The 24,436-nt window shown below is 45.7% G+C and overlaps 1 protein-coding gene across 3 annotated transcripts in view; it reads right to left on the bottom strand.

The window, feature by feature from the left end:
• The window catches only part of LOC309968082 (TBC1 domain family member 7), a 37,194-nt gene that overhangs the window by 5,435 nt on the left and 7,323 nt on the right, over window positions 1-24,436 (bottom strand). Inside the window, exons 5-12 of one of the 3 annotated variants that reach the window (XM_082849201.1) lie at window positions 21,380-21,517; window positions 15,306-15,451; window positions 13,904-14,033; window positions 11,966-12,871; window positions 11,745-11,830; window positions 11,383-11,475; window positions 3,603-4,106; window positions 3,172-3,308 (exon numbers count right to left, since the gene is read on the bottom strand). In XM_082849201.1, coding sequence (XP_082705327.1) covers window positions 12,785-12,871; window positions 13,904-14,033; window positions 15,306-15,451; window positions 21,380-21,517 — 501 coding nt within the window. In that variant the 3' untranslated portion in view covers window positions 3,172-3,308; window positions 3,603-4,106; window positions 11,383-11,475; window positions 11,745-11,830; window positions 11,966-12,784. Of the gene's footprint in view, window positions 1-3,171; window positions 3,309-3,602; window positions 4,107-4,284; window positions 4,350-11,382; window positions 11,476-11,744; window positions 11,831-11,965; window positions 12,872-12,944; window positions 13,814-13,903; window positions 14,034-15,305; window positions 15,452-21,379; window positions 21,518-24,436 lie in introns of those variants that run through there. The other 2 variants (XM_082849202.1, XM_082849203.1) reach the window with 2 other exon arrangements.

The raw sequence follows: 24,436 nt of genomic DNA, 5'->3' as shown, positions 1-24,436 counted from the left end.
AACACTCTTTAACATAAATTGTAGCAGTATCTTTTGGATCTGTCTCCTAAGGCAAAGGAAGCAAAAGCAAAAATAAACAAATGAGACCTAATTAAACTTAAAAGCTTTTGCACAACAAAGGAAACTACTGACCAACCAAAGGCAACCTAAGGAAGGAATGGGAGAAAATATTAGCAAATGATATGACCAGTAAGGGGTTAATATCCAAAATATATGAACAGCTCATACAGCTCAATATCAATAAAACAACCTGATTAAAAATGGGCAGAAGACCTGAACAGACATTTTTCTAAATAAGACATACGGATGGCCAACAGGCACATGAAAAGATTCTCAGTATCGCTAATCCTCAGAGTAATGCAAGTCAAAACCACAATGAGATACCACCTCACACGTGTCAGAATGACCATCATCAAAAAGACCACAAATAACAAAAGTTGGCAAGCACATAGAGGAAAGGGAACCCTAGAACAGTGTTGGTAGGAATGTAAATTGGTGTAGCCATTGTGGAAAACAGTATGGAGGTTCTTCAGAAACCTAAAAACAGAATACCATATGATCCATTAGTTCCACTCCTGGGCGTATATATGAAGAAAATGAAAACACTAATTTGAAAAGATACATGCACCCCAATCAATGTTTATAGCAGCATTATCAACAATAGCAAAGATATGGAAACAACCTAAGTATCCATCAATAGATGAATGGATAAAGATGATATAGTATATATATACAATGGACTGCTACTCAGCCATAAAAAAGAATGAAGTGTTGCCATTTGTAACAACATGGATGGATATGGAGGGTAATATGAAGTAAGACAGAGAAAGTCAAATGCTGTATGTTATGACTTATATGTGGAATCTAAACTTAAAAAGAAAACAAATGAATATAACAAAACAGAAAGAGACTCAGATATAGAGAACTAGTAGTTACCAGTGGGGAGAGGGAAGGGAGAAGGGGCAAGATATAGGGAGGGGATTAAGAGGTACCAAAAGTTAATTAATCTTCAAAAACATGATTCTCTTGACTACAGAAAGAAAGCAGTGTCTTTAGATTTTAAACTTCAAGCTTTGCTATCATGTTTAGCAACTATGGTTTATGACTTCCTTACAAAGTAATGTAAAATTTGCAACACTAAGCAAACCTACCAAGAAACAATTATCCGTAGTTCCCGCACTGGATTTTCATATCTGAGTTATCTACCAAGTTTTATCATTTGTACTTTTCACAAAATGTTAATTTCATATGTGCTTACACTTATATTCTACTTTTTCAATTACCTTTCTTATGTGAAGTTTCTTAGTCTTTAATTTTTTTCATCTTCTATAATCCAATAAAAACTGATATTCCATAAAAAAAATTTTAAATAAATGTTAGCTCTTATGCTTGACACACATTTCACAAGCACCTCAAACTCTGTGTGTCCCAGACTATCGTTTTCCTATGTTCAGACCGCACCCCTCTGCCCCAGTCCCATTCTCCTCTTATTTCCTTTTTCAGTGAATGGCATTACCTAGAAGTCACCTCCCTCCTTTCCGCTTCCAGCTGATCGTGAACACTTGCTAGTTAGTTCTAGAAGCTCTTCCACTGCTCTAATTAAGGTCCTCATCTGCCTGCATGTTCACACTCGTGGTTCTCCATACCTGTGGCTGTAGCCAGTCCAATCCTGCTGCCAGTCCTCTGGCCAAACACGAGCTTCCGCGCACCCCTCTCCTGCTTGACATCTGCAGCGGGCCCCACTATCCGACCAATAACATCCCGATCTCCAGTCCACCATCCTCAGAACCAGTGTGGCCGGTTCTCCTGCCTAGGGGTCCCGGAGCAGACCCCCATGGTGTGTGTGGCCCTGGAGCCCTGAGAGGGGGCTGGCCACGTGACCATGCTGCAGTGACCCCCTCAGGGACAGCCAGCGCTAACTAGGGGCTTCGTGGACTTAAGCTTCCCTGAATAGAGTCCAAGAGAGCCTTCACTTTGATGACCTCAGAACTCTATTGAGGAGTCAGAACACTCATACATACCAAAAAAAAAAAAAAAAGCCATGGTATGAATGCCTAGTTGTCCCCTGTGGTACCTGACTGTGGCACCCCAGTTTCCAACTGCAGCTGTCTGGGCACTTGATTCCTGTTGCCGCCACCGTCTGCAGCTCCCAAATATTAAACACTCACTGTGTACCTGGCACCGCGCTGCACCATTTTCATGCACAATTTTATTTAATCCTCACAGTGCCTCACAGCTTCCAAAGCCGAGTGTGTTCAGCTCTAAAGCATTGCTCTTAATCTCCCTGCTAGGCCGATGCATGCGTTGCTTCGCCTCCATTTTGCTGAGTTCATACTTTCTCAGCTTCCGTCCAGTTATCCCAGTTCCCTGTCTTATGTGATACCATCACCTTCTGACACTGAGAACCACAGATCAGGAAAGATACCCACCTGCCTCCCAGCCTCCAGGTAGGGAGACGCTGTTTCCTTAACCTAGCTCTTCCTCCCCACTCCTGTACACTGCCTGCCTGTGTGGCCGCCAGTGGGGACCTCCCACCACCGGCCTGTCAGCCAATACTTATGACTTCCTGCGAGGGAAATGATGTCGAACGAGGCTCTTGCACAGCATGGGTCCACCTAGCACTGTGGCAGAGACAGGAAGAGAGCAGCATGCCGCTGGGTCCACAGAGGAAGAACACATCTGACACTTAATCAGTCGTGGGTGGGCAGCCAGGCCGTTTCCTAAGTGCTGTTTTTGGTTTTAAAAATAAGTTCTGCTCTTTATGTGCCAGTAATCAAAAAATGCTCTCATTTCATAATAGGAAGCCATGATCATCCAATCATGAGGTTTAACGCGAAGGGGTCTTGTTACGTGAACTCATGAATCCGTTTGCAGAGGAAGGAAAAGTAAACCACAGAAGCAAAATTTAACTGATTCTCCTCCCAGGCTGTGACAACCAGCTAAGACGCATGCTACTCTGAGCTGGACTTGCACACACCCATTTCTTTTCTCCTCCATAAGAGATTGCAACTTTGCATCTTGTAATTGCAGAGGTTCAGTGTTTCCTACGTGGTGAGATCATTGCTGTTTTTTTAAATTTCTTTAATTAAGCGCACGCACACACACACACGCACACACACGCGACAAAATGATGGAAGACAGGACAAAAAATCCCATCTGTTCCTTAATTACCAGCCTGGAGCAGGATGGTTGTCACTGACACCTTGTCCAGGGCGGGTCTCACAGGGGGTCCCAGGCGAGGCTACATCCTTATGAGGGCTGTGATTTCAGAGTCTCCACCCAGGAGGCGGCAAGCCCCGTCCCTTCAGCTACACAAATAAAGGTATTTTACACATGAGTTGGGCTTATCTCAAACTCCCCCCACCAAAGCATTAGGGTAAAGGCCTTGGCCCCCGCTCCCCAGGGGGCTGGCCTTGTTCACACTATGTGCTGCCTTGACGTCTGGGTCGCAGGGACGCTGTTCCAAGCCAGCATTAAAATGCTTCCCGTCACCCCTGCCAGCCTCAGCCCCTGCTCCAAACCCTCCCAGCCGGGGCAACACAAGAAAAGCCCCCGGTCGCAGTTTAACTGTCTTGGGTTTTCCTCAGTTCTCTCCCACTGACCTGGTTACGACAGCCCCAGAGCGGGCAGGGCACGCCCCTGTGCTGTCCCTTCTCTCGTCCTAGAAAGTATGCACAATACCCCGCTCACGTCTCAGCTGACAGAAGCTGCTTGTGAGGAAGGGACTGGGGTGGAGGGACAGGGGCCGTGCATCCCATACTCTCCTGTCCTGGTTGCCTTTTATTCCCACGTGCACATAGCCCCTTCCCATTAAAAAGTTTAGTTACAACTATTTTTTTAAAAAGGTGGGCAGGGGATTGAAAGTACATACCTGTGCTGGTTGCCTCTGTCATCCCTGAGCAAGGAAACTGACCCATGTGGACCATGTCCACTCAGACGGACCTTGTTTCAATCATATCAAAAAATCTAGGAAGAGGCTGCAGTAAGGAAATGGCATTTTCAGACCATCTAGCGGCTGGTCAGAAAGAGGGAGCCCCACATGGCCCAGCCGTGAGAGGTCCCCTCCCCAACTGCCAGCAGTCCTATTTCGGCCTCTGCTCTCCATTCTGTGTGTGCAAGGAGATAAGATGCCTCTTGAGAGTTTCAGTTCATCGTAAGGACATGGTTTTTGCCCTCCAGGGACCAGCTGGCACCGTGTGAGTGGAAATAGTGCAGGTGCCCAACGTAAGGAATTGGGGTGGGCAAGAGAGGAAGATGGAGAGAGATGGCTTCAGGTCTGGAAGACGGTTGAGAGAAAGTGGCAGCAAAAAGGTGCTCTGGTTTGGATGAAGGAGGTGTGGACAGCTGTGCTGTGGTTGAAGACATCTCACTGCAGGTTCCAGGCAGCAGGAGAGTATGCACACTCACTGCTGACCCCCCCAGCCCATCCGGCTGCCCCAAAGCTAGGAGCTGGGGCACAGTCCTGTGGGTTTCAGCAGCAAAGCAGTGCTGGAGCCGAGATGCTGCCAGCCACGTCGCAGGCCTCGGCTTAGAGCTCAGGGCTGGCGGAGGAAGGCCTGAGGCAGGCTTCCCAAGGGCCAGCTGAAGGCTACTGTGCCACCCCACTTCCTCTGAACAAAACCAGCCTCTCATTCATGCAGACGGGGCACTCAGTCCAAGCCCCTTCGGTTCCAGCAGAGGCTGCGGTGCTCCGTGGCCCTCGGGGCACCAAGGTGGGCACCTCTAATGGAAGCACTGAAGGGTGCATCAGTGCCTGCCCCCGAGCTGCACCCCTGCACGGCCCCTCGCTGCTCACATCAGCATCGGCCACTGCGGCCAGCTGGTCTTTGCATCCTCTCCTTCATCCTGAGACCCACCCCTCACCCAACACCGGCAGAGTGAGTTCTGCACCTCGCACTATGTTGGACTCTGTCATCCATCGCCCCCATTTTACGGGAGTGGGGACTGAGGTTAAAGGAACAGGATCATACCACTAGGAAATGGCAAAGCTGAGCTGAGCACCCTGGGCTTCTGACCCTCAATCCAGTTCCCCTGCCTCTACATGACTTGGGGATCCCACAGAGGGTGCTCAGAAGGATGACAGTTTTAGACACAGATTTAAACCCGTGTCTGCCCTGCTAAACTGCACCTGCTCTGGTGGGGTCAGTTACCACTGGGTTTAGCACCCTTCACGTAATAGGAAACCTGTCAAATACTGGCTGAAACAACCGGATTTTTTGTTTGTTTTAATGTAAAGGAAGTCTGGAGTTAAGTAGGGAAGGGCTTGTGGTACCATCAATGTGCCACAGCTCTGTGTTTTTGCCCCACCATCCTCACCATGCGACTTCCATCCTTGAGGTTGCCTCATGTCCTAAGATGGCTGCTGGAGTTCCAGTCATTCTGTATGTGTTCCAGGCAGGAAGTAAGAGGAACGGTTACCTGACCGTGGAGTAAATCCTCCGTGAATAAAAAACCTTTTCTGTAAGCCCTACCTAATGACTTTGCTTCTATCTCACTGTCCATTCCTCTGCATCAAGACTGGGAAATAAAGTTTTGTTAACACACTCCTGCCTCAAATAAAATTGAGGTTTGGTTAGTAAGGACGGGGAGGATAGATATGGGTGGTTGGCTGCCACAGAGCTACTCTCAGTAACGAGCTGACTCGTGATAAGGTGAGAATGAAACCACCTCCAGTGACCCAGCGAGGAGAGCAAATAATTCATAGGACATCTGTGTCTCACTACTGAGATTATAAGGTACTTCATCACATCCTGAATATAGACTTTTAGCAATATCCCCAACATCACCTGGAAATGAAGCCAGACTGATTTAAAAATGAGAAAATGGCACAGGCAGGTAGCATTCTCTGTAGCTTTTCTTTCTTTAGCAACCCGGGTTAAAGCTCTGACAAGGTACAATCTGAAATCTACAGTCCCTGCCTCCTTGCTATTCAAACTCTGGTCCCCAAGGACCAACATCATCAGGGAGCATATTAGAAATGCAGAACCCCAGGCCCCACCCCCGAGCTACTAAATCAGAATCCGAATTTTAACAGGGGCCCTAGGGGATTGCCATGTATGTAAGCTTTACAAATGGAAGACTTAAAGCACCTGCAATGGGCCTCTGATCTCCTAGAACACTTCTCAGGAAGCATCCTCTCTAAGATGCTGAGTGAGACTGTACGTCACAGTGTCGCCTCCTTGAAGAGAACACACATTTTACCTGTTATCGCTGTGACTCAGTAACACCTAATGTTTACTGAGTGCTTACCACGCGCCAGGCACTGACACGAGGGTACTGTGTGTCCTGCTGCATTCAACGCTCCTAGCAATCCTGTAAGGTGGCTACCATCACTATCATGTTACACAGGAGGACACCGTGCCAAGGTGCCCAGCCAGCAAGCTCCTCAGGGGTGTTAAGGCTCAGAGGACAGATAAGGGCAGTGTTTCAGGATGAGGGAGAAGCTTGGCATGGTGAAGCACACTCTAGCCAGGGATGGGAGCCAGGAGGCCTGCGTTCTAAAGGCTTCTCAGCTACCAGTGGGTGACCTGGTATAACCCCCGTCACCACCCAGAACCTCGCTTTTCTTTTCTGAGTACTGGGGAGGGGAGTGTCGACCAGGTAACTGGCACGCCTTCCTCCAGCGGACGCTCAAGTCCAGGTGTGCCTCCCTTCTGATCCCGAAGTCAGTCAGCCTTGGCAGCGGCCAACCCCGACTTTATCCAGATCCACCCGACTGCCACCGGGGCTGGCCAGAGCCCAACTCAGTCTACAGACGCAGATGTTGGACACCCCAGGGGACGCATACATCTTTCCAAGCTATCAGAGGCGAATACACACAGCTGCTCCAGCCACCCCCTGCCCCCCCACCAGCCTTCACACTGGACTCAGGTGCAGGGGAAGGAGCCGGGCAAAGCCCACTTCCCGTCAACTTCCAGAATTAGACTTGATCGGAAATGTTCCCAAGGAAACACCTAGCCATGCCAGACGCTGCTTGCCAAAGCTGCCAGTGGGGCATCCCCACTCTGCCCACCTCATTGCAAAGGGCCGGCCATACCACCCTCAGACCGGCCGGCAGAAACCAGAAATAAGCAGTGAAGGGAGACCACTCAGATGCAGTTCACGGTGGAGGGCGCCTGGTACCCCTCCTGGCACCTGTGCAGGGCATGTCCAGTCACCAGGTTTGTCAGATGGAGTGGGAGCTTCTGAGAGTGTCTCCCCGTTCACAGTGGCCCCTGTACAGTGTCCCTTGCTCACTGGCCCTGCGCTGCCATGGACACAGGGAGGCTCCTGAGGGCCATGAGTCTGTCTCCATGGGGATGGATGATCGATCCACAGGCAGCACCAGACCCAAGACGGACCACAGGCTCTTTCCCATGGATTTAGGAAACGGGGCCAAGAGACTGTCTCCAGAGGCTGGACCTGTACCAGATAATCTTAGGACCTCAGGGTAAGGCATCTTCCACCAGAGCAACCCGGACAGCAGAGAGAGAAACAGCAGACACACAGAGCAGGTCGAAGATAAAGGGGGCCAGAGTCTCTTTAGTCCTGTCCCAGATTCTAGCCCTACCCCCAGTGGGTTCTGAACCTCACCCCCTGTATCCTGTGATCAAGTCTCCTTGAGCAAGCCAGCTCCAGAACAATTCTGTTACTTGTCACCAGAGGAGTCAGGCATTCATGTATTCACCTAATACTCAGGGAGAGCCCAGGCAGGCTGAGATGTCCTTGGCACCGAGGGAAAAGAAAAGAATAAGACATGATCTATATCCTCGAGGGGCTCACAGGCTAGTGTTCGATACAAACAGGTCATTCTAAACCAATGTATTAAATGTGGTAAAAAAGACACAGAGTACCATGGAAGGAAACAAGCCTAGGGCAGAAGCCAAGGGGCAGAGAGTCGGGAGGGCTTCCTGGAGGAGGGGATGCTTGAACTGAATAGAGATAGGAGGATGTAGCCCTGCAGTGGGGAGACAGTGTTCCTGACCAAGATGATACCAGCATGCCCAAAGATGGGTGGGGGACAGCACGGTTTCAGGGAGAAAACACATATGAGGAACTATACTAGGTAAAGCAGAAGTGTGCAAAAGGGACCAAGACACAGCCTGGACGCAAGAAGCCTGCTTTTAGAGGGAAAGCACATGGAGTTTAATTAAAGTTCGAGACCACCAAACCAAAGACTCCTGAACCATTATGCATGAAACATTACAGAAGCTCAGAAGCAGGAGAAGGCACGTGCGTGCAGCTTGGAAATTAACAAGGGGCAGTTTCAGATAGGCCTTGAAGCCCAGGGCAGATTCAAATAGAGGCAGAGCCTGGCCACAGGCTTGCAAACCACGCTATTCGAAATTGTTCAACATTCCTCAGAGCTCTGTACTTTTTTTTTTTTTTTTTGCGGTACGCGGGCCTCTCACTGTTGTGGCCTCTCCCGTTGCGGAGCACAGGCTCTGGACGCGCAGGCTCAGCGGCCATGGCTCACGGGCCCAGCCTCTCCGCAGCACGTGGGATCTTCCCGGACGGGGCATGAACCCGTGTCCCTTGCATCGGCAGGTGGACTCTCAACCGCTGCGCCACCAGGGAAGCCCTGTACTTCTTAAAGTGCTTTCACATTAAGCTCACCTGATGCTCACAGCAAGTTGAGGAGTAAGCAATTCCAGTACCTTCCTGAAGGTAATGGGGAAACTGAGCTGCAGACTGAGTGATCTTGGATCACAGAACTAACGGGTCAGCGCAGAGGCTCAGACCCTCCCCAGCACCCACCGCTTCCAAGGCTCTTTGTCACTCTTGCATGAATAAGAGAAGCAGACGAAGACCCATGCATTGCAGAGTAACTCTAACTTTCCTCCAGAGCTTCTGGGCAAGCCCAGGTCACCTCCACCCTTGTGTGGCAGCTCAGGAGTGAGAGGTCCTCTTAAAGACTGAGAAAACAAAATACATACCTGTTTAATATGTCTTCCCTGCATGATTACAAGCTCCAACAGGGCAAATACAACTTAGCAATTAAACTCAGTACCTGGGCCATTAATGGGAGTGTGTTCAAATCTATTTCATGATTGAATGAGAATGAAGACGAGAACAAGTGAACCACAGAGTGGAAAGGGGAGAGAGGAGGTGGGGACGCAGCCTGCCGGGGCATGGACACAGCCTCTGACAGAAGCGAATCATCCAAAGCTCTCCTCACTGCCACCCGCACAAGCCTTCATGGCATTAAGCCCAGAGGGCGGGGGGGTGGGGGCGGGCAGGGAAGGGATGCCAACATTTCCAACAAGTACCCGGTTGCTACTTGGTAAAACTCTAGGGAAAGAAGGGTGACGGGAGACGAGCAGAAAGAGACCAAACAGGAGGGTCAGAGGTTAGTGTGAGCTCCAGCAGGCCCGAGCACCCCTGTATGAGTTCCTGGTAAACGACCAAGTAATCCCTAGGCTTTAGGTGTGATGCTGAGGTCTGAACCCTGACCGCCTGCTGTGCTCTTCTGCTGGGGGTTCTGCTTGGTCGGGACAAGCTTCTTGAAGGATTTTTTCCTTGTCCTCTGATCACATTCTCCAACCCCCCTCTGGGTGGTGGCCCTACAGTGAGACCAGCCCCGAGTGAGGAACTGTCACCTCACCTAGCAAGGAACCGCCCACTCACTTTTTAACCTCCATAGGGCAAGGCTGGCAGACCAAAAAGGAAAGGGAGTGACTGGTGAGGAAGGCAGTGAGGGGCCGGCACCCCAGCCTGCCCTGCAGGCCTCCGGGAAAGTTCCTGCCCCCTCTGTTCACATCGCCCTCCTCCTCCACCCACCCCTCCCCGGCCTCTTCAATCTGGCCTCCTGCCAGGAGCCAAGAGCAGTTTCACTTGGCACAGATTCTAAAGGAGAAACAGCTCTTTGTTCCATCCATCAGAGGAAAAGGTCCCCAACTCCTGCTACAAAGACACCTTTTCACCTGTCAAGGCAAAGAAAAGCAGCCTCTAGGCCTTCCAAACCCAGAACACCCAGCTGAAGACAAAAGCTGCTTCTCCTCTGGGACCACTGGAGGATGCAAAAGGCAGAGGCAGAGGCCCTGCCAGCCATCCACACCCCTAACCCCTCTCAGAGGCTGCCTCGGGCTGAAGGACGCTGCAGCGCTGCTCACAGAGGCCGTCACTTAGGCAGGAGATTGGACATAGTCCTGGGCACACGTGCTCTATTTTTACCCTCCCCATCCTCAGAGACTTCACTCCACACTCTGCACTTTCAGGGAGGAAAACTAAACCCCCAGTCACAGTGGGGAGCTGACGACCGCAGGGCCCAGGGTGATGCTGCAGCAATTCAAGACGAGGCTGGCTTGTCTCACATCCAGAACAGAAGAGGATGGAGGCCTTTAGAGCTCTTACCACACATCACGGGATCTGAGGGTTGCCCACAGTTTTCAGGCAAACTTTCCATTAACAACAACAACAAAAAAAAGCACTTCATGCTAATGAACCCTGACCTCATTTCCTGAAGTGGCCTCACACACACGCACAAGCCTGCGTGTGTACAATCTGTCAGTTTGATTTGTCATCAGGCAAAAGCCACACACACCCACCCCAACCTTCCCTGCCCTCAGATCTAGAGCTTCTCTCATCTATGTTTAAGGCGACGCTGTAAGAAGGAAGAACTAGAAACAACTTAGTAACGTTAAATCCCAGTTTTCCAAGGCAGGGGGAGAACCTCACATATTAGCCACCACAGGTTTGGCCACAACCGAAACCCTGGTTTCTGCAGTATCCGGACAAAACGTCTCAAATAAAGGGAACGTGGGGCTATTTTCATCAGGAGCTGTGCTTCTCACAGCAGGCAGTGAGCAGAAACATCTTCAAAATACTGCACTCTCAGTAAGATAAAATTCTGATACTGAAATGGAATTGGATCCTCACCTACTCTGTGTCCCTAGAGTGGGCCTTAAATTCTGCCCAGATGGAGCCCTTTTGTTGTCTAAGGAAAACGCATGATAATCAGATTGACAAAACAAAACAAGACCCAAGACCCACACCCTAGAGCAGACAAGGTGTTGCCGAACAGGGTTTGACAGCATATACTGTACTTGCAGAATATTTAATTTTCTATCCCTCAGCAGTAGGGCAATAGTCTTCCGTTTTGGCTCATCTGGACCCTCACCAGAATTTTAAGCGGAACTCCAGCCCCTTCAGCCCCCTCCCCGCCAGGTGCACTCCCTCCCTCTCCCCCCACCTCCCCCCTGCTCTGTGAGGCCTGCCCCTGCTTCTCCCAGTGCGGAGGTGGGAGCCAGCAGTTGGGATTCACTAACATCACTTGACCTTATAATCTTTACCAAAAAGTTGTGCAAACTTTTACGGTTTGTAACCGTATGTGGCTCGTAAATTAGATAGAAGTAAAGCGCTTATGACTTCTGTGAATTTCACATAAACACCATGTTCACTCACTAGGTAGCGGACAAGTGCAGCAGGAACTCCTCACGCGCTTTTGCTCACATCCCCTACTCCAGGATTCAAAGTTCTTCGGGGCAGAGGCGATCACTGGATAAATGTAAAGTATTAACTGTAAGCACAGTTTGCTTTAAGAAGTTTTCTTATGAGTGTATGTTTGATTAAAAAAAATTAAATACTCTTTGATATGTGACTTTACACATGGGCCAGCTGGTTTCAACAACTCCGTGTGCTCTGAACTCTCTCTACAGCTATTTTCCACATTAGGCAGGGACTGAACTCTCAAGAGTGAGAGCTCCATAATTCCATGTCTCCTCTTTTTTGGGCAGAGGGATGGGGGCGTGGAGAATCCAACTCACCACTCGGGCTCCTGCAGGTCTGACAGGTGCATGAATCAGTTTCAAACAAAGGGCCCCGTCTCACTCGCCCAGCTCAAAGCCTGCAACTGTTCAACCAATAGTTACCATCAGGGGACGACACGGCCGGGGTGGGGGTGGGGGTGGGGGCATTAGCTATTAACCTGAACCTGCCCTTTCACCCATTCCTATTCCGGGTGGCAGAGTCCTCCCCAGATGCTCACCCAACATTTAACGGCCCATCAAGAAAAAGCATGAGTCCAGCAAAATAAACAAGTCCTCTCTTAGCAGGTAAATTTAGACACATTTTGTTCAGTAATATTTCACTCCAACTGGCACAAAGAGAAAAAAAAAAATGTAAGGCCTTTATTTAAACCTATTTAGCAAGACAAAGTCTCAGAAAACAGATTTAGATTTCAGAAGATTTAGAAACTCTGCTTAGATTTCAAGAGGTACTGTATCAACAAAAGCCGATTCTGAGTTGTCAACGTAAGGAAGCTGTTTGTCATTCCAGAAATAGACCTTAGAAAGTAACTAGCTTGGTGCTAAGTAGAGAGGAGCAGGGCAAGCTTGGTTACACCCTGCTTCCTGAAGCACCCACCCACCCTGACTCAACTGCTGTACAAGCTGGGAGCTATTTTCAAACAACGCTTTCAAAATGCTGTTCAGAACAAGTTCCTATTGTATAAGCACAGGGGACTATATTCAATAGCCTGTGATCAACCATAACGGAAAGGAATATGAAAAAGAATGTATAACTGAATCATTTTGCTGTACAGAAATTAACACATTGTAAATCACCTATATACCTCAATAAAATAATTTTTTTTTAAAATGCTATTCAGAGTTGAACTCTGTAGTTCTGTGTAATCAGAAGATGCCATTCCACAACACAGCGACTCCAGGTATCTTAAACAAATTTTGCTGGGAAAACAATTACACTTTGAGTACCAAAGTGAGAACCCTATTATCAGTTTAGTAGACCATGTCCCAAAAAAGCCCTCTGGGCAGGCCTGGCAGACTGTCCACAATGTCAGGAATGTTCAGGCGGAGTGGACCGGGGTCCCGCAGTGTTTGTGCCATAAGTCGATGGCCTTGCTCACAATCGCATCCGAGCTGTCCTGGGGGATCTGTAAACAAGCAAACCAATCTCTGAAATGTGTTTCCGACTTCAGTATCTCCCTCATTTTCATTCTGGTACAAATCTCATTTCCACTGGAGTTTTCAGCATTTTTCAGAAAGCGATCGCACAGGAGGCTAGTGCCAGGATCTGTTTCATGCGCCACCTGAGGCCGCAGCAAGGAGCAGTCGTGTCATACCGTCTAGGGTCGAATCCTGCACTGCCCACTACTTGTGGACTCCTGGGCATTATCTGAGCTCCCTGGGTTCAGATTCCCGTCTCTAAAATGAGGCAAATGATAGCCACAATTCACAGGGCTCTTTACCGGGTTACATGACATAATTCACAAAAAATACTTAGCAGTGGCCCTGGCACTGTGAGCCACTAATTATTACAACGATGACGGTTCTCTGATCCAACATACCTTCACTTAGTACTTATTTACTGGGCCACTGTTCAACTGTTAACATTGACTGATTAAAATATATAGATTTGGGGTCCGGTGAAATTCACTCACACCTAAGTCTCTTTACTTCCACCTCTTCTTGCCTGGTTAAGGGTATTCTAAGATACAAAGACGGGGAAAAACAGATTCATTTTGACCCTTTTCAACATGCTCTAAGTTTACATTTCAGCACATTAACAAATCCAACTGGGACTCTACCAGAGATAGCAACAGAAATGAAAGGACTTACAAAATCCCTCAAAACATCAGGTTTCCTTTTCCAGCAACAAAGATCAGTCACCCTAAAGTAAAGATCTCACCTCTTCCTTTTCTTGACAAACATCCTAGGGGTCACATCAGGGGATGAGACTCCAGTCCCAGGCGCATACACTCATGGAGACTTGCTGCTCAGACCACTGACCCCAAAGGACTGCACTACAATCCACAGACCAACTTGAAACTTCCAGGGGAAAATTGTTTCTTATGATGTAAAAGTATACTATGTCTCTGAAATAATTTAATGCAGTAGAAAAATCTGGCTTGCTAAACTGACTTCCCTGCTAGATTCAAAATTAAAACAAAACAAAGTACACTTACATTTTCCAGAAACTTTGTTATCTTCTCTGCACCGTTCAGTGCCATTACTTTTATTTTAAAGGTTAAGAGAATTTCCACAGCTACAAAAACTAGTATCTTACAGGATCCACTTATGACTTTATCCCAAACCCTGCAAAATAAAGATATAATCAAATTATGAGTTTGACGTTTATGTTTATCTAAACAGCTCAAATTTCAAAATTAAATCAAATTACATTTTCTTTTAAGTACCGTCGTCCCTCAGTATCCCCAGGGAATTGGTTCCAGGACTCACTTGCTGTGGATACCAAGATCCGTGGAGGCTCAAGTCCCTTGTGTAAAATGAGGTGGTACAGTCAGCCTTCTATATCTGCAGGTTCCACATCCAAGGATTTAACCAACCACAAATTATAAACACAGCACAGGATCAGCTGAATCTGCAGATGCGCATCTGCGGATACAGAGGGCTGAGTTCGTGAGCTTCAGAGAAGAGCTACGAAGAAATCATCACCAAGGAAAACAACACAGATCAGCCGTTTGAAATCTATTTCAGACACAATCAGCAGTGGAAGGAAAGAAGGAACCATGGCTAGAAAGTATCAATATTTGCTCTGCTAGGAACTGACCAGTATGCCAATTCCCTAATGTTTCGAAACTGACATTTTCGGGCAGGAAAGTCCTAAACCAAAGCTTAGATTTTACTAACATTTTGTAATGTTCATATAATCATTACATGGTAAGGAACAACAAAAGCAGCAAATGAAATGATAAATTCAATTTCATTTTCCAGTGGTTTAAATTCCTTAATTAAGGAGCCAACGGGAGCCAACTGAATATACTCTAAAATAACTATTCTGATAACTCCTATAAACTCTTACAGTTGGTATTATTCTATACATGCCAAATGCATTGTCTTGTAATGTCCTCTGTACATTTACCTTTCTCCTCAACTGCAAAGTTGTGGATGGGGTGATCCAGGACACCGAAATACCCGTAACACGTCTGAAGTTGATGGAAGAGCTGAGTTTGAGTCTCAAGTCTCTCACTGCCTTCAGCTACTTTAGAAATACACATTTTCTCTAGGACCTGCTCCATTTCTGGAAAAGGCCACATGTACTCCTAGAGACTATTTCACACGGGAATATTGAACAGCATCGAACACATTGAGGGCCCTCAATTTCTCTAACTGTATGTTGTAACATTTTTAATATTTATATTAATGAGATATTTCTAATGTTTCTAACTTTATATATAATAAGCAGAACTGTGTGTTGTTATGTTAGCTGCTGGAGAAGTCAGCATCAAATTATTGTATTGTTCTAAAGCAAATTCATATTCCAAGATGATCACGTTAAAAAAAAAAAAAGAACACAGGATTTTTCTGCCTCTGAGCCTGCAGTCCATATTTGAAAGAAATACTTGCCTCTGTAAGCTGGATTCAGGCAAGCAGCCGGCGAAACATCTCTTGAACCAGAGATCATAGGGAAGTTTGGACACTGCAGAACTCGTCTTCAGATGACTCAGCAGTCGGCTATCTTCCAGGTTCAAGTATTGTTCAAAAGCCTTTGGCTAATGATTAAACAGGAAGAGATTACTCAGTTCCTGTGACATAATGTTACCTGATCTTACAGCCTGTGATGGAAAAGTTTACATGCTGAACGCAGGAAATGCTAGAAGACAAAGCTTCAGGCGCATGTAAGTCACTGGTGAAGCAGCAGTTTCCCAGGTCAGAACTAACCAGAGGAACCAAGCGTCCAGGACCAAGGGGTTTCCTGGGACAGTCCCAGGCTAAAAGGAACCGTTAGCCACCCTAGTTAGTCCCAATTGTGCTAGCCAGATTCGACAACCTAAGACAAAAGTCCAAACCAAAACTCAGTTGCTCTGGGGAGCTAAGAAAGGCCCGCGTTCTGGCTGCTCTAGGGCAGCAGGTTATATGTTCAGGGAAAGGACAAGGGTTAAGACCCAAGAAACAGAGCGGGACTAAAGCGGGGACAGGGAACTAGGAAGAATGGAGATGAAAAGGCCCAGCAGTCACTGATGCCACCTACGCTGACCCACGTGGAGCACACTCTGCACTTGGCAGCTACAACAGGGGTAGCTCTGTCCCCAGCAAGATGTGCACAAGAATTCCGGAGACGTACAGGAATAACACAGGGGGACAATGCTCCAGGGTTCCGTCTGGCAGCCTCTCCCATGTACGGTTACACAGCAGCCAGCACTAGAAGACTGGGGTGGGAGCTAACAAAGCCGGCTCCCAGACGGGTCTGCTGTATTTACAGGGTTCTCTGGCAAAGCACGGATCCTACGGTCAAACCCTCAAGTCTGTACTCTCTATCCAGAAGGGCACAACCAGATCCCATATCACCTGGCCAAATGCAATTTTCTTTTCTTAACTAAATATCTGCACCACTGTACTTCTGCCAAAGAGGCAATTCATAACCTTTACAATGCCCACCGTAGCCAGACACTGCTACATATATAGGGAAGGGAGTAAAAAGCAAGATAGCTTTATTACAGTGTGTTATAGTTAGCTCTCTGCCGCTCTCTCAACCAGGTTGGAAGCTCCTTGAAGGCAGAGATGCTATGATGGGAATAAGCAGAGACGATGGGCACATCCAGGTGGGAATCCTAACCTATAAACTTAAGAAGCCAGAAAGAGTTTCCCAGGACAGCTGACGTTTCAGCTGGCCCACGAAGAAGGGATGGGACTTGGCCAGACAAAGAGGGCCACACATTGATATCTGGTCCAGCTTAAAGGATAAGTATCCCTAAATAAAGAGAGCTTCTAAAAAAGGAAAAGGCCAAAACCTCTATAGGAAAAAAATGCACATGGCTCTAACCCATATGAAAAGACGCTCAACCTGGCTATAATAAAAGAAATGCAACCTGAAACCATAGTAAGGTATCCTTTCTCACCGATCATGCTGGCAAGAACACATACCAGGTTGGCGAGGCTATAGGGAAACTGGTGTTCTCATCTGTTGATCATGAGTACGCAAAAGGGTATGAGCTCTACAAAGAGGAATTTGAAAAAAACCTAGCTGAGTAACATATGCCTTTACCCCTTGATCTAGGTCAATTCATTTCTAGGAAATCTATCCCCCACATATACTGGCAAATATACAAAAAGATACATGCACAAAGCTATTCACCTGTTATAACAGCAAGAGACTGGAAACATCTCAATTAGCCAACAATAGAGGATGGGTTGAATAAACTAGGATGGAGTGGTATGCAGCTGTGAAAAGGAATAAGGAATGTCTCTATATACTGCTCATGGCATAATCCCCAGCATATATTAGGTTAAAAAAAAAATAAAGCAGCGTGAAGAAAAACGTGTATCAGATGCTACTGCTAAATCTAAGAGGGTGAATATAAACACATATCCATGCGTGCTTTTTTTTTTTTCTTTTTAGTGGAAGATGACATTTATACTGCCTGAAATTTTTAGGACACAGCAAATAGTAGAAATGGTAGATGTGATGATTTTATTTATATTTTACTGTAAAACATTTAGGTTATTTCCAATATTTCCATGACTCTCATATACTTACTTTTAAGGAAATAAAGCATACCTCAACAGATGGCAAAACCTGGCAAGAGATTTAACCACCTTGAGAGGAATTTATATTAAACTTAAGAAGAGGCTGCTAATAGTGTTCATTAAAAGAAAAAAACCCTCTCTTTAGGACAGCTTTTAAAAATTATATCAATGGCAAGGAAAGAAAACTCACTTACTTTAATGACTAAACACAGTTAAGACTGAGATGGCTTAAAGGCAGTCTGATCTGAAGAGAACAACAGAGACCTTCCATGTCACACCACTGAAGCTGGCCTCTACTCTCCTTGGCAATCAGAGGCCTCATCAAAGAGAATTTCCAAAAGCTTGTATGGAGAGGAAAGCTGTGATGTAATCCTATAGATCAGAACACTACAACATAGAGGCATCATCACCAGAAATATTCTTTTCTTTGGATGTCAAAAGCCCGTCACTGTCTATCATGTGCACATTTCCCCAGGATTATGAAACAACCTATGTTCTGTGATAACACATTTGGTAAAACCACAAAAATTTGAAAAGATGACAGACAAGATTTTAGAAACTAACAAAAAGCTGGGCAGAAGAGATCTAGTATACAACAATAAAAAATTTTAAGGACTAAACAAGGTTTAACTAAAGACAACTTCTTTTAAAACTTGACTTTAAAAGTTTAAGTCACACACACAAAAAAAGTTTAAGTCACTTGATGCCTAAATCAAATAGCAACACAAAGGAAATTTAGCTTTTCTTATACATTCTGAACCTTAAAAAAAAATTTGCAACTATAAAAACCTATGTGCTAGGCACTATAATGTACATGCGAAAATAAACCCCCTTTTCTGAAGATGGGGAAATTAAGGTTCAGGGGACATAGGGACATTAAGTATCTTGCCGATTCTAAAATGCATTTCTTTAAAAAAAAAAAGCTCAAGGCATTTTTGAAAAAGAACAATAAGAGGGAAATTTCCCTACCAGCTATGAAAATATGCTAGGAAGTTAAGGTAAGTCATGGTACTGGCCAGGAAACAGACAAATACCTTGATAGAAAAAAAAAAAGGAGCCCAGAAAGAGATAAATATATATATAAACCTAGTACATGATAAAGAGGACATTACAAATCTGTGAAGAAAAGAATGAACTGACCAACAGTTTAAGTGCTAGTTCTACTGCTTATTAACTGTGTGGCCTTGGACAAGTTACTTAACTGCTCTGTGCTTCAGTGTCCTCATCTGTAAAAACAGATGTGTTAAGATGAAATAATTTATCAGCAAAGCAAATTTAGTCTTGGTTGGCATGAATCATGTTCTCAAACCGTTGACCAGAGCGAGGAGGAAGAGGGCGGTGGGGTGCTGGCTGAAGCTGTGCTGCAGTTATAACCACAAAAGAAACAGTCACGTCTGTGTCTGATGCCAGTCACAAAGGTAAGTCCTTCGCCAATTAAAGAACTAAATTTTAAAATGTTCAAATATTTTTAAAAGTTAGAAGCTTTTTAAAAACTCGTTTTTAAATCTCGGGATTAGAAAGGGCTTTCTAACTGAGATACAAAACAGCAAAAGAAATCCTGATAAATCCAATGGTATCAAATCTTTACATCTTTACACAACAGGGAGAAATATTTTCAGAAAAAACATTTAACTTATTTAACAAAGGATAAATATCCAGCATCCAGCATATAGCAATAACTCTTACCAAAAAAAAGGAAAGACGGAAACAAGATAGAAAGGTAGACAAATATGATGACCAATAAACATACCCAAAGCTGCTTAACTTCACTCAAAAATGAGGCAACGGAAATTAAAATGGGCTACCACTTCACTATCAGATTGGAAAAATTTTAAGAGAGTGATACTATCAAGTACTGGCAATGGGGTGGAAAACAGGAAATCTCATAAACTGTTGGGGGAAGCAAAACTGGTATAACTTCTGGGTAAGTAACCTGGTAGTTAACAAATTTAAGTATGTCTCTTGCAATTGAGCATCTGTTGTATAGGTAACCCACCCTAGAGACACACGCACACATACACACATGGGAACACATCACGTACACGGAGTGGGACTGTCAGCATGGAGCCTTTACATTAAATTGGGGCAAATTCTTAACAGAAAATACTATGAGAATTTTTTAAAGTGGTTCTAAATGAGCGACTCTCAATCCTAGCCTCATTTCAGAATCACTTGGAGTTTTAAAAAAGTAGAATTCTGGGGCCTCACCCCCCTGAAGATTCTGATTTCATTGGTTTGGTCATTTTTAAGAGCTCACAGGTGGTATTAATAGGAAGTCAGGACTGAAAACTACCTATGTGTATTGACATGGAAAAGCTCCCAGACATTAATCTTTAAAAAGAATTGTAGGGCCGTATGAACAGTATGATAATACTTACATCTTAAAAAAATTATATATATATATGTTGTATACATATACACACACGTGTTCATGGGAATGCACTCGCAACCTCATCCATTCCAATGCACATAGAATAGTCTAGACAAATACACACCAAGCTGATGACAATGCCCACGTCTTAGAAAGTGGGGGAGGGGAGGCGCTGGTGCAGGTCTGTGATGACACTGGATTCATTTGGATTACTTAATACTTCGAGAATGTATCTGTTACTTACGCTATTAAAAATAATGAATTTTTAAACAAACTATCAAAATGCTACTGCATTTACTCCAATAATAAGAAAAGCGAATCATTATGCTCCGCACCTCTTGACTTAGTTAGGCAGCTAACATTTCATTTCCATATGCTCCAATGCCATGCTTTTATTTTATTGAAATTAAGTGAATTAAATTTCAAAATTCTAAAATCAAATTTTACTTAATGCAAGTACATAAAAAACACTCCTGTTCAGTGCCCTGGGAAACAGAGGGCCGAAGAGTCTCGCCGACCACCCTAACGGACACAGCAGGGACGGATCTCCAGGGCTTGGCTGACCTGTGCCCCGCACCTGACCCTGCGTCCTGTACACGGTTACTGCTTTCTACAGAATTTCCAAGTGAAACAATTCAATGACTTAAGAGAAAAGACTCGTTTTTATAAAATGAGGGGAAACACTGGGCAGAGAGAATGACAAAGGACCCCTGGCTTGAGCTGGTGACACAAGCGCTGGTCTCCAGATTCCCAAGTCAGAGTGTACAGACCACCGGCTGCCTTCCTCACAGAGTCCCGACTCTAATGTGAGATCACAGTGTGCCCAGCTAAAACGAACCGACCACATTTCCCAGGCTCCACTGCAAACTGGGGTGGCCTAGCGACACAGCCCTGCCCACCAATAGTCATGCAGAAGGCAAGTCTGTTAAAGGGGGACAGGCTGGCCTGGCTTGTCACTTCTCCTCCTTTACTTTCATCTTTGCTTTTCCCTTCCTGCCTAGAACAGGGACGTCATGGCTGTCACTCCAGCATCTGTCATGGGATCACGAGGGGAAGGATCACACCTAAGAAGGCTAGTACAGGTGGACACGAGCCTGGGTTCCTGGCCATACAATGGCTGTGGCACCAGCCCTGGGCTGCCTCGCCCCCAGACTTCTGCTTACATGAGAGAAGACAAAGCCTCTGTTACTTGGGCTTCCCATTCTACACAGCCAAACTTAAACCTTAGTACAGACGGGTAGTTCTAGCTAAAGTCAGGGGATTCTGGATCAAGATAAGGAATACCATAGAGCGGGGGGTGGGCAAGCTACAGCCTGCAGAGGCCAAATCCGGCCACAACCATGCTTTTATGTATTTTGTGTGACAACAGCAGAGCTGTGTGCTTGCACTAGAGACATACACACCCAGCCCACCAAGCTGGAAATATTTACCATCTGGCCTTTTACAGAAGGTATCTGCTGATTCCCACCACAGAGGGTCCACGCATAATTGTAGCAGCACCAGGAGATAAGGGCCATTTCCTGAGGACCCCCATCACCATTGCTCACGCCCACCCCAAAATAGCCATAACATCATCCCTCACCAGCTGGGGTAGAAAATCCCGGTACTTGTTATTCAGTTGGTTCACAAAGCATCGGGTGAGCCAGTAACAGTCAATGCTATCTTCCACCATCTCTTCCATGGCTTTAGCAATGGCAAGAAATACTTCATCTTCTGGCTCCTGCAAGATTAATAATAACTCTCAACAGGGAGGTAGAAGAGAGAAATACAGAATTCTTTAATAATAATGAAGCCTTGCTCCCTCGATTCTGAAGGACCTGCAATAAATCAAAGTGGGACCAAAAGCGCACAGTCCCTCACTAAAAAGATGACCAAGGGGAGATGAGGATGAGTAACCAGAGGAATCCGAGTCAGCGCTGCTTCTGAACACTCAGCTTTCAAGCTGAACGTTCAGAGATTTTCCAACTTCTAACATGAAGGCCAAAGAGGCAACACAAACCCTAAGCAAGGGCTGACTCTACACCCAAGAGTATTCTCTGCGCTGGAGGAGAATTCCTTTCAAACAGAAGTGATAAACAGCAAACAACTGGAGACCTTGTTAATAATTTGCAAACATTAAATGACCCCAAAAGGACTAATAAGCATTTTATTTCAAAGCATTCACACATAGCTTTAAATTTTTGTTCTATCTTTAAGCACCTAAAAACCTAAAAATGACCCTAGAATCAGAATTTTAGGACTTTGAAGAATGGCATTTCTCAAACCCTGTGTCGATACTCAGAGCATGAAAGCAAACCCTCAAGTAAGTTTTGAAAGAAATCTCATAAAAACTGGAACCCACTTGAAAAACCTGTTTTCTAACACCATATCTTACACCAAAAGCTTTACATTTTCATCTAGGATTTAACAGCTGAAAGGTTTTAAACATTGAAAAGAAACTAAAAAGTTTCCTTCTACTCCCCTAAGAAGTCCCAAGTTAAAACCAAAATACCTATTTTAACAGAAGTATTGCATTTTAGGCCTCCTATCCACTTATGAACATTCTGCAAAATGTCAAGAACAGCAGAAAGTCTCCTTTCGTGGACTCCCACCCGGTCCTGGCGCTGTGCTGGGTGCTCCTGAACCTGGCATCTCAACGCTGCTCCCAGTTACTCTGACACACAGCCAAGAGGACCAGCGCCCTCCAGCTGAAGTCAGCTTCTGTGTGCCCAGCCCTGTGCCGAGCACTGTCACGCAAGTCTCATTAAAAGATAAGGAAAATACAGCTTCTAGGGCTTGGTGACCAAGGAGGCTTGAGCCCAGAACAAAACTTGGACAGCACGTCAGCCTGAGGCCACGGCACAGGTGCCTGGACCTCAAGCCTGGAAAGCTGAACAGGGATGAGGTGGAAACGATAACCTACCATCTAGAGCTCGAGCTAATGGATAATCTAACCTAACTTCATGTACAGTTTAGGAACTTGTGTAGTACTATCAGCTAACTGCATTCTGCCGATGGGAAATAAAATTTAAAGTTTGAGAGTTCCAACTATTTTCAGGAATGTTCTCTCTTGATAAACTTCATCAAAGTGGACGACCTAAGATTTGCCCACGGGACCCAAAGCAGCCTCAAAAAGAAAGCACAAGTCGAAGTCCAAACTGCTGTGCTAGCACACTGCAATCTTCAACAGCCACCAAAAAAATTACAGAACAGCACAGTTTGCAGGCAAATCCCTCTTCCGAACAATTCACTCTGTTTTAGCCAAAAGTTAAAATGCTTAGAGTGAACTGCAAGTTGTATTAAAATAGCCAAAGCCCAAGAGCTATAGTCATTACTTTGCCTGCCTTCCTCCACTCCCCCTCTCTTCCCTTTATAAACAATAAGCAGTCCAAGAAACTAGAGTGAGCTGTTTGTCAAAGGTGAAATCTATAAAGCAGGCTGGAGCCTGTGGGCCTGAGGCCAAGGATGGGTCAGGGCCAAGGAGGCAGCCAGTGACTACAAGGCCTGTGCGGCCTGCAGGCCAGGGCCAGAGAGGTGGCCGGCCGTGTTGGTCACAGACAGAGGAACGAGCAAAGAAATAAATACAAATAAGAAGAGGCTTCCATTAGCCTCACTGTCACTGCCAGAGAAGGAAGTTGCAAATATAAAAAGGGTGAGGGCTAAAATGAACTTGTGATATGAGAAAGGAATTGGCACTTCTGGCATTAACTCAGGGTCTTCAATATAGAAATAAATAGATATATAAACATATAGGTGTGTGTATATTTCCTAGCTGTCTGAGAGGGCCTAGAGGCAATGACACACCAGGGACAATGAATATACCTAGCACCCTGTTCTTGGTTTCTAACTATAGTACTCCAAAAAAAAAAAGCCTGATTCCAAGCCTGGGGTAGGGAAAGTACAAAATGAGCCTGGAGTATCTTTTTGTGCCAGAAAGTAAGAAAGTGCTCAAAATGATGGGAGCTTGTCAAAAAGACACAGAAGTCACAGGGCTTCCCTGGTGGCACAGTGGTTGAGAGTCCGCCTGCCGATGCAGGGGACACGGGTTCGCGCCCCGGTCCGGGAAGATCTCACGTGCTGCGGAGCGGCTGGGCCCGTGAGCCATGGCCGCTGGGCCTGTGTGTCCGGAGCCTGTGCTCCGCAACGGGAGAGGCCGCAACAGTGGGAGGCCCGCGTACTGCAAAAAAATAAAAAATAAAATAAAAGACAAAGAAGTCAGCTTGAAGGGGCTCCCGCTGGCTAAATATGGGACAATTTTAACATCAAAATAATGGTAGTAATGAATTATAGGCCATTGAATAAAAGAGGAATCTATAAATTCATACTGATATACATAAATGAGGGAGAAGGGAAAACTCTTCCTTACAGAAAAGTCAACGAATAAATGCAGAAGGAATGAAGGAGTTAGAAGATCACCATTTGGCAATCAGCACAGTAAAAATTGTTTCAGGTCAGAGTCAGTGGATTGATAATTACATAGTTTCAAAGTACCTCCCCACAAGTTACTTATTAATTACAAAGGGAAAACAGCAACCTCACCTTGAAGAAACCTGGCAGACACCACCTTAACCAAGTGATCAAAGTTAGCAGCAAGAGTAATAAGTATCATATTTCTGTGGAATTCCTGCCAGAAACGCATAACTAGATTTTAATCATGAGT

This window comes from Leucopleurus acutus, assembly GCF_964270905.1.
Source record: "Leucopleurus acutus genome assembly, chromosome: 10".
In the NCBI taxonomy this organism is placed as follows: Eukaryota; Metazoa; Chordata; class Mammalia; order Artiodactyla; family Delphinidae; genus Leucopleurus; species Leucopleurus acutus.
Note: the sequence above shows the minus strand (reverse complement) of the source record. Positions and strands in the feature narration are given on the sequence as shown.